The 11,073-nt window shown below is 35.3% G+C and overlaps 1 protein-coding gene across 1 annotated transcript; it reads right to left on the bottom strand.

Moving 5' to 3' along the window:
• Nucleotides 1-288: 288 nt before the first annotated feature.
• LOC149259001 (putative pectinesterase 53) lies at nucleotides 289-2,266 on the bottom strand. The gene is made up of 5 exons (XM_089444944.1): nucleotides 1,938-2,266; nucleotides 1,295-1,466; nucleotides 1,013-1,216; nucleotides 661-899; nucleotides 289-436 (listed from the first exon to the last, which is right to left on the bottom strand). The coding sequence occupies exons 1-5, from the start codon at nucleotides 2,264-2,266 to the stop codon at nucleotides 289-291; spliced, it is 1,092 nt and encodes a 363-aa protein (XP_089301070.1).
• Nucleotides 2,267-11,073: the final 8,807 nt, after the last annotated feature.

Below are 11,073 nucleotides of genomic sequence, written 5' to 3'. Positions count from 1 at the left end.
AGTGGAAGAGGACGGTCGACCTTCCCACATATGTCCAGCCAAACACGTTGCGTTTGTCGAAGTCCATTTATTTTTAAATTCAGGGTGAAACAAGACAGGCCAGGAGAAAAGAAGAAAGTTTCATGCGTAATACCATTTATAAAATTATCGGTTACATTTGATAATTGAGGAAATATTCCATAAATATCTTGCATCTTGAAAATATTCATTTCTTATTCTGTGCTGGATGGTGTCAAATCCATTTGCTCTAGTAAAACTGGTAGCTCAGTGCCTAAGAAATTATGGCCTCTAGCTGACCCAAGTATTCCCGTTAATGTAACCCAGGCTCAAATATGATGCAATCTTGGAACGATCAGTGACTTTACTAACCCACGAAACTCGTCCATTTTGTCCTGCCCCAGGACCAGAACATTGGAACTCGCTATACTTCGCAGTGCTGCAAATTCACAGAACGAATGAAAGCAATAATATGGAGTTCTAGTTGTCAGCGCAATACAGGTTTTCTGAATTTATTTCAATTGTAAATTTAGGGTAAATTTTGGAATCTCAAGGGTTAAATTGCTGTTCGATATAGTACGTTTTTTTAGATTTCCAAACATTTTCAGAATCTGCAATCAATATATAGATACTAGGAAATAGAATAATGTAACAACTACATACTTTCTTCTTTCGGGCTTCCCTGGCCAGTCTGTCCATCCTTCTGGCCAGATAATGTCGTCCATGACAGTGTTAGCAAACACTACTGTGGAGTAAGGTCCCCATGGCCTGCCTAGATGCATTCTTCCTGTGCCTGTCAACTTGCAATTTAAAAAGACGAAGCCTGAATCTTCCGACGCAGACATTCTCTTCTGAGCCGTAAAATAGCCATAAAGTTTAGGAATGGCATGCAGCTGGCATTTCTGCGGTCAACAAACCGGAAATTCTGTAATGTTATTTATCGACACCGAGCTATATTGAAATAGAAAAGAAAAAAAGTAACGGAAAGAGTGTCCAGGTTTTCTATTTGGTTTGCCTCATAGAGAGATTTTCCATTGCCAAATACGAAGTCGGCAGCACCCTCAATGTAACAGTTTTGAAAATAATGCCTCCCACTTTCGTCTAACAAGGTGTCCTGATACCCCAGAAATCTGCAATTGTAAAACGCAGAACGATCTCCCGAAATCCTCAACGCCACAGCTTGATCGTCCACACCGTCATCACCGGCACCATATGAATTCTGCACAACTCTATTTATTGTTATGTAAACTCGTCTCATGATTTACTATGATTTTAATCGGCAATTCACAAAACTTACCTCGAATGTAATATCTCTTGCTCTGAAATCTGGAGCGAGCACTGTCACCGTTCCCGAGTTATATGTCCCACCACTCGATTTCGCGTTCGCATTCCATGTGATGACAGTGTTCTTGGCGCCCGAGCCCCTGAGAGTTATGAAGGGCTTCTCCTTAGGAATAGTCACCTTCTCCCTGCGCGGTACATAAAATAATGAACAAAAAGTTGGTTTCTGTTTATGAAAGCTTCCTATCTCGACAGTATTTACTCCTTTGATTTCTATTACTCACTTTCAGCTATTTTCTATGCAGACCTAGTTTATCTGTTACATATTTTTACATATTTTTGGAAAGGTTTTGGGTATACTTTCTGATTCAATTTGATTAAAATTTGAACAGGATTTGTAAATTTATGTTGTAAGCGCTCTCTTATTCAAATGCCTTAGAATTTTTTCAAATTACTAATTTATTTTAAACCACATTATTTCAAACCAGAAAAATTAAAATTTCAAAAAATAAAAAAGTTAACTTCTAATAATAATGAGAATAATAAAATCAAAATTTCAAAAAATAAAAAGAGTTAGGTTAGTCCTTGCCATTTTCTCCCAGCAACTCACTTCCACTTCCAAATAAGCTATTCTAATTTTTCTTTCATTGATTACTAACCTATAAGTGCCTGCTTTCACATCAATGGTGACGGGATTCTTATTATTCGATGGAACTGTATTGATGGCATCCTGGAGCGTTCTGTAATTACCCTGACCGTTCTTATCCACTGTAATCACACGTCCATTGCCAGAATTCGCAAGAAGCCCGATCAGTTTTCGAGACCAACTGCTAAAGAAATCTGTAGAATTCTTCTCCCGATTACTGCTACGTATTGCATGGAGTTCAGATATATTCCAACCGATACAGTACGCAGGTTGCGTTAACACTTGCAGTGTTGTAAGAAACAAACTGATAACTATAAATCCTCTACAGATGGAGTTTGCCATTGTTAACGTTCGCAAGAAACCCCGAGTTTCACGAATGGATGGATTCACAGGAATTTCGTAATAAGGAGACTATTTACCTGCAAAGCCCATTCACGGGACTTTGGTGAAAAGCAGACACTATCTATCAGAGCTCGCAACGAACTGTAGGCCGTGAAAGACTTGCGAAGCTCCTCAGACTTAAATACCTCTGAAGCTCCATATTAGCTGATTCCATTCCAAGTCCCGCGGAATCAGTTGCGACTCTTTGCATGGACCCAATCGTTCATCGAAGCCAGCGTAGGCTCCATAGTTCATAACCAAATGTGGTTAAGATATGTCCATTTAACCAAACGTGGTTGAGATACGTCCAATTGACCAAGTGCTATTTAGTAACCAATTCGTTAAGATATCCATTTATCTCGGTCTGTAATTTCGGTTCTCATATTTACATATCAGGATTCCATTTTTCGGAAGCTTCACTCCAAATCACTACAAAATCAAACCACTCTCTCCTCGTAAATTACAGACTCACGATCAGACTCCTTTATTATTAGACTCACGATCAGTTTAGGATTTTACTATCCTTGCATTGATTCTAAGGAATATAACTAATCATGCACAATTTTTTGCATTCTTAAATATAAAACATCACTCACAAAATTATTATCATAATCAAATCATGAACTAATACTTTTCTAACTATTTTCATAGGATTGTACGCATTCATCAGTAGGCATATAACTCCTATTATATATATGTAGTCATTTCCTACTGTAAGCTCAAATATAGAACTTACTGGAATCATGTTAATCCTCAAAATTCATTATTGACACAATATTCATGCATATAAGAGTCTAACAAAGCACAATTTATTTCTATATAATCAATAATAAATCTGTATAACCACTATAGCTTCTTTAATCTGGACCTTCTTGCGTTGAATCCATTATTTCATTGTTTCTTTGTTTCCTAATTGGTTTATTTTAGAGATTCTTTCAAGCATATTTTAGTAGTGTTCTACTTTAAACTCTGTTTCCCTTTTGCCTCAGCTTTTTTGTGTTAATTTTTGAAAAAAAAATCGTTCATTTTCCTTTAATCATGTATTTCTCTCTTGGAGTGTTTTATTCCACAACACTATTTCTATCCAACTAAGTGACTAAGGTCTCTGGTTAATTCAATTCCCTTTTAATTATTTTCTATTATGGATATTTATGAGACTTTTAGGGAAGGTCTATCGTGTGGACTTTATCACCAACAACTATTTCTAATGTGGCAAGAAATTTATTTATTAACTTAAATAATAATAAAATAATTACATCATCATATAAGTGTCATCATAGCTTCCATTGCCATTAAATGTAATAATATTTCAATGCATAAAAATTTAGATGTTTAAAAAGTAGATACATAGGGATGTTACATTTTGTGAGGGTAAGCATAATATTCAAGCGTTTATCTCTCATTTTCATCTTTCTAATTAATTTTGACATTACTATGAAATGACTCAGGATGTTTGAGAGTGTTGAATTTAAGCTTCTTTGATCCATATCAAGTTTAATGAGATTTTTTAGGTGGATATCACATTATAGTACTTTTGTGGACGCCTTTCAAACCCAATTATAATTAAAAATATACAAATGGTTAATAAATCATCAAAGAAGTTAATTTTTTTTTTGGCTGCCTCAAAATTTCTAATAGGAATACTAATTAAATGAATATGTATATTGTGAAATAATTATGAAACAAAAACAATAAATCAATAATATAGTATAGAAAGATATGTAAAAATATACCTTCCTAATTTAATATAAATATATAAATAAATAGTTAATAAGTTATTATCCAACATAGTTTCATTTATTATTAATATCATAGACATAAAATGTAACAATTAACTCACAAGACCCTAACCTATTAATAGACCTATCTAAAATAAAAACAGAAATGAATGATATATATATATATATATATATATATATATATATATATATATATATATATATATATATATATAAACCTTAAATCATTAATATAATATAGAATAATATGTATATATACATACCGAATTAAATATATAATTAAATAGCTAATTAGTTATTATGCAAATTAGTTTCTGAGAAAGAGTCAACTCACATGAGCTAAACCTATTAATCTACCTATCTAGAAAGAAAACAAAAACTAGTTTCATATATATATATATATATATATATATATGGAGGGAGTGAAGGAAGATAGAGAGACTAGAGGGGAAAAAGGAAAATGATCAAACAAGGCAAGGAGGGGAAAAACAAGGAAACCTAGCAAGGGACATGAGAAGGAGGGAAAAATGGGGAGGCTGCTAGGAGGAGAGGGCACGGATCTAGCAACTACTAAATTTCAAGCCATCATCTCTATTCTCAGCCTCCTTTCAATTTCTATGGCTTCCCTAAATTTACACTTAGAGAAATTTTTGAGAGTGTTTTCAACCTCATACTAATTTTCGAGCCATCATCTCTATTCTCAGCCTTCTTTCAATTTCTATGGCTTCCCTAAATTTACACTGAGATAAATTTTTTAGAGTGTTTTCAACGTCATTGGATTTCCTATGGAGAAAGTAGAATTTTAGGTCTTCTTGAGGATTTCAAAATATGAGGTATTGCAAAGTTCCCATTAGATTTTGTTATGTACTAGGGTATGGAAGTAGTATTTAATCAAGAACACCAAACCCTATATGCACCTTGATGTTAGTGGTATTGTTTGTCAAACTCCTCTATCATAACCCTACCAAATATGTACCCATAACTCAAACAAAATCTTGAATTGACATGATATTTTTTTTGTATCTTATTTTAATGCTTAGAGGGTGATATTGTTTACGAAGGTTCCAATATAAGTAATGGTTTTGATAATATATGGGTAATTTTTGTAGCTTGATTGCTTTGGGATGGTAGAGGCCATCTAGATCATCTTTGTTGATGTATTTTCTGTACTATTTTGGTTATGTGCACCCCTACATTCTATATAAATGACAACTTTTTGTAATTTTTGTATAAATGACTTGAATTCATATGAATGCACATGAATATATATGTTTTTATTTTAAATTCAAATATTTTAGTTGTTTCTTGTCAAAGATTTTTTTGGCTCAGTTTACGGCATCTCATTCGGTTGTGATCTTTCCTAAATTTAGAGATTTTTAAGGTTGTTGTATCTACTTTTTTTTCTATTTTGCTTGGGCTAATCCAATTCTAGAATGATCAATGATGAATTTTTATTTTAAATCAACTTAAATTGTGGAAGGATGAATAACAGATTTAATTTAAATCAATATAGATTTTAGAATGATGTATACTGACCAATGTATTCCATTGTTGAATCTCCTCGATAAATAATGAATATGAATAATGTATATACCAGTATAAATGATGAATATAACGCACTTCATTATTTAATTCAATTATATATTAATGAATATATATATATATGTTTTTCTTTCTATAAATTTTCTAAAATTTGAAGATATTCTTAAAGAGTTTTGATAAAACATTGACGTCAACCACATTTATTAATAAAATCACATTTACTAATAATTAATCATTTATTAATAAAATCACATTTACTAATAATTAAAATGATTAAGCATAATAATCCCCATTGATAAACAAATAATAAAAATGAAAATGAAAATCAGGAACATTCCTGTACTTAATTTACTTTATAAAAGCACTTTATCCAATACCCTCGCGTATGGATCGCTTAACGAGGAGAGACCGGATTGATTTTGCAGTGATTTGGAGTGAAGCTTTCGAAAATAGAATCCTGATCTGTAAATATGAGAAACGAAATTACAGACCGAGATAATGGGATATCTTAACGAATTGGTTAGTAAATAGCACTTGGTTAAATGGACATATCTTAACCACATTTGGTTAAATGGACATATCTTAACCACATTTGGTTAAATGGACATATCTCAACCATATTTGCTTATGACGTATGGAGCCTTCTCTGGCTTGGATGAATGTTGGGGTCCATGCAAAGAGTCGCAACTGATTCCGCAGGACTTGGAATGGAATCGTCTAATAGGGAGCTTCAGTGGTATTTAAGTCTGAGGAATGCGCTTTGCAGGTAAATAGTGTGAGCACTTCATGGTCCAAATCTATTACACTATATTACAAAGGAGTTTAAATAACCAATTCTATAGAAACAATTGTAACTACTAAGAAACAATATAGTTGCTCATAAAGAGTAATAAATAGTAATAATAATGTATTGAAATAACAACAAGCTTACATTTAAATAAGGTCTAAAGGAAGCTAGTAGTTGATTCCAGTGAAACAAAAAATCCAAAGGGAAAAAAATAATAAATATCATCTTACTAAACAATTGAAATAATTATACAATTTAACTGAATTCCATGAAGAGAATAAAAATAAATGTGGCTAAGTAACTACAAAATATAGTGAACTGGACAAGTAAACTAATTGTCTGAATAAGGATTTAATTTCAGATTGAAAATTCTATAGAGACAAAATAATACTCTACCAAACAACAAAAAGTGGCAAAGGCATACCTCAGAAATACGAAGGTGAACTAATTGAACAATATAAGATAAACTTAGAAAAAAAATAGTCAAACTAGATTATTCAAGAAGTAGAAGCTTGGTGTTTATTAAGCAATATTCCTTGATGCAGCTAAACCTAGGGAAGAAGAAAATAGTGTAGAACCAGGAATCTTGGACAAAAGAAATCGAAATTGGAATTTAGTCCAAAGATCCTTGATAAGCTGGTTACATTACACACCTAATGAAATCCTTGAAATAATTTCTATCAACATGGGTATAAAAGCATAACAGTAAGAAAAAAAAGGACTGGTCTTGAAAAATTACCTATATAGTCCTTTAGATATATCCCTTACCATGAGTGTAGAGGAAAAAATGATAACCACATATGCTTACAATTTGAGGTCATAGTATTTGATGCAAGAGACTTCGAGTGAAGAGGCTAAAAATGGGAGATGTTTTTTTTTTCTCACTTCAAGTTTCTGTTTCATTTAGTTTCATTTTTTGTCATTTAAAATTAAGGCTTACTAAGCCATTGTTAGTTTTCAAATTAGACAAAATAGGATTAGTTAGGAGCTTGTTTGAAGAAACTATTTAGCAACTGAAAAGTAAGTGATAAATAGTTCGTCAAACTGTAAAAGAATTGCTAATAAAGTATTGAAAAGGAAAAATCATAGGGAATGCAAAATTATTTGAATTTGTATAATAGTTAACAATTCAAAATGTTTCATTTAATAAAGTAGATTAAATTTCATTATGTTCTTTGTACATAAATGTTTAAGGCATCAAAATGAAAACAAGACAGTTAAACCATTTTTTTTCAAAAGATTCGAACAAGTATCGACAAACATTCTGTAACAAGCAATATTTCAAGACAGAGAACCAAACAGAGGTACAACAACATATAGATTTCTTTTTTCAACAAAATAAACCCCAGGCAGTATTACATTCTACATTTAAACAAAAAGCATTTCATGTACATGGCATTTTCATTTTTTCGTTCAACAAAAATTCAATGTACAAAATTTGTAATCTCGAAATCCTCGAGGGTTCCAAACCCATGAAACCAAAACACATTACAACCCACAGGCTAGGCCTAAATCTAATAGTGAGGGCATGAACACCTCAGAGATCACATATAGACACAAAGGACCCAAACCCTCAAGGGTATAGCCAAATTACAGACAAGAGCAAGTGACTGAACAACTACAAACTGAACACACAACAAAGCAAGCAAGAAACCACGATAACCATGGAAATGCCCTAACCGGGTTTCCCTAAGCCCATGAAAAGTCCCCAGCACGACGTTGTGGAGCAGCACTTTGCTGGAAGGGCCTGCACACCACCAAAGAGCAAGGCAATGGTTAGTTTAAGCCATAAAAGTCAAAAAACAATAGTGAATAGCCAACTCGAAGGGAAACAAGGAATTTACGTGGAGAAGAACCGATATCATGATAGCAGACGAGAGCCAAGACCTGCAACAGATCGTTTCCACCAATGGAAAAGCCATCGACACATTCTACCTGCTCAATGAGGAGCCAGAGCATTAGGACCTTCAAAAACAGGGAATGAAATTGAAATCAGAAGGAGGAGCTTACCTGAGACTAAGGGCGTCGAGTCGCCTTGAGTAGCAGCCAAGCAGAGACATGAGATTTGCACGGCCGAACCAAAACCAAACCTAACAACAGTAAACAAATCACCACAAATAGAGTAGATATGAACTTGAAGAAAATAATAGGGACAAACACACTTGCGAGAGGAAAAAGACCTAAAACCCTCCAAACACCAGAGCAGTGAGTCGCTACATAGAATGAGCAGAGGAAAAACAATGACAGACAATGGAGAATGAGCATAGGCACAACACCAATTAACCACAGGGAAAAAGCAAAGCACAGTAAACTGCCATACGGAGCAAACAAGGCACGATACTTACCATCCATCACAAATACGAGGCGAAAACATAGAGTACCCTTAGAGCAAAACCATTGCAAAGGAGAAATGACTTCCAAACACCCTCGGTGAAAGTGATAACCCATAGTCACAAGGCTGAGGTTAGTACAGAGGGCATACAACAAAAATTAAACTGCAATAAAGTCACACACAAAAAAAAACCCTCCCGCCAAACTTAATTTAGAACCAAAGAATTAAACGATCATAGCCACGTGTCCCTCCTCGGAATCGCCACCAATTTTTGGTATCAGAGCATGTTTTCCTTTCGCTCAGTAAAAATGGAGGTAGGAAGAATGGGTCAAGGAAGAGCCATTAGAAGAGTATTAGATGAAGGGCTACGAGAAGAAATTAGAAATTTAACTGCATGTTTGACAGCAATGGAAGCAGGAAGGTGTAGAGATCCTGAAGGTGGGGATGATAGTTGATCAGAATTGGATCCATACAAGACTGTCAAAGAACCATGACTGTAACAAGTCGAACAAATCTCTAAAGAAATCCAAAACAACGATAAAAAACACCTTAAACCAGTGGCAAAGGCAGCCAACATGGAACGATGAGGACCTAGGTCAAAGCACATTGACCGAGGCCCATGGATACCACGTAGGAGGTAAAAGGAGCCCCTCGGAGCCCCGGATCGGGAAACATAGGTGGTTTTTGATGGAAAACAGGGTTGTGAAGGAAAATCTCAAGCACTTAGTCACGTGGGTGAACCGGAGGACAGTGAGCAGAAAACGAAAAGGCTCTAATCGTACAAGGTGGGACCCACACTCTAGGAAATCGGTGGTATTGATCGGGGTGCCCTTAAATAGTAAGAGGTTTTGGACGAGAGCAGAGTGATTCCATACATCGATCGATGCGTGGTAGACGGAGATGAGAGAAAACCATCGTTGACCACGTGCTATCTGTCGAGCAAGTCAATTGCACAAAACGTGCATATGGCATTAGATCTGGAGGGCCGAGATCGAACGGCTGAGATCGCGCCCGATGGAGGAAGCGGAACCGACAGGGAATTATGTTGCGTTTTAAAGGGATTTGGAATCTGTTTGACTACCACGGTAGAAGAAGAACTTATCCATGATGTAACTAAAGAAATGAACCAACAAAGCATGCTAGCACTATTTAGAGGAGGACAAGCAACCACTCCTTGAGCGTTCATAATGATGCCGAACAGGGAACTCCAAGCGCAGCTGCAGAAGGTGAAGAGATAGAGGTGAAAGAGGAACCAATCATGCATAGGGGTCGAATGGCTAAAGCCATGAATAGAGATAGTCGAATTAGTTAGAGTTAGATAGAATTTGAGAGACAAAGAAGTGGAACAGTGAACCTAGAGAGGAGGAATGAACACATAGAACAGTAAAGCAAAGTAGAAGAGACAGAGGGTTGACCTGACCAAAGGCACCATTGAGCACCAGAGAGCTAGAAGATTCAAGCCTTCCCATAGAGGAATCTGTCTGGACTGAGCATCATATTTAGCTCATTCCACTGTAGAACAAAAGGTGACAAATCTGGTAGGAAGAGGAAGAGTTTGTGCACTCCAGTGGCTTGGGGAATCCAAGAACCGCCCTGCCAAGAAAAACTTTCTTCAGGAGAACTCACATTGAGTCCCTGTATTGTAATTTCTCTGCTTAAAGACACAATAAAACAAGGCCACCACTGAAAGCTGGACCAGAGACATAGCCCTGGAGAAGACGGTGAACTCCTTATTAAAATTTCTTGTGTCTTGGTGTTTGCTTACTGTATTTCTCTATTGTCTTTCCATTTCATTGTCTGTGTATTCGCAATCTCATCGATCTGTTGCTTCAATAACACAGATGACACACCAGTACATGAGTTTGTAATACCTTAGTTTAATAAATCTTTAACTAATGTCACTCATAGTGTGAATATCAGATCAAGTGGTATCAGAGCTCTAGGCTATAAGGTTAGACAAGCTTGTGTTGGATTAGCTGTGAATGCTCACAATATCAAAGATGAAATTAGGAGAAGGAGAGTTGGTGGAAACTAATCCTGAAATTGGGAGAGTCTATCCTTGAAAGACCATGTCAGAGGAAGGTTCTGTGGGACTAGACCCTTAATTCATAGAGAGTTTCCTAGCTATAAAGTCTATGGTTGAAGAAATGTATAGAGACTTTAGAAAGAAAAAGGTGGAAGATTCATCAGGCTCTAAGCAAGAGAAAGAAGAAGAAGAGTCTCACTTCCATGACCACTCCAAAGGAAAGGGGAAAGCTTTCTCACACCTCCTAATTGCCCTGTGCATAATAAGAAAGCATCTTTGATTAAGTTAGATGTTAAATTTGATTTGCCTATATATGATGGAGAGCTAAATGTTGAACAATTG

This window comes from Pinus tabuliformis, chromosome 6, assembly GCF_031772625.1.
Source record: "Pinus tabuliformis cultivar Carrire ecotype Pingquan chromosome 6, CPIR1, whole genome shotgun sequence".
Classification (NCBI taxonomy): Eukaryota; Viridiplantae; Streptophyta; class Pinopsida; order Pinales; family Pinaceae; genus Pinus; species Pinus tabuliformis.
Note: the sequence above shows the minus strand (reverse complement) of the source record. Positions and strands in the feature narration are given on the sequence as shown.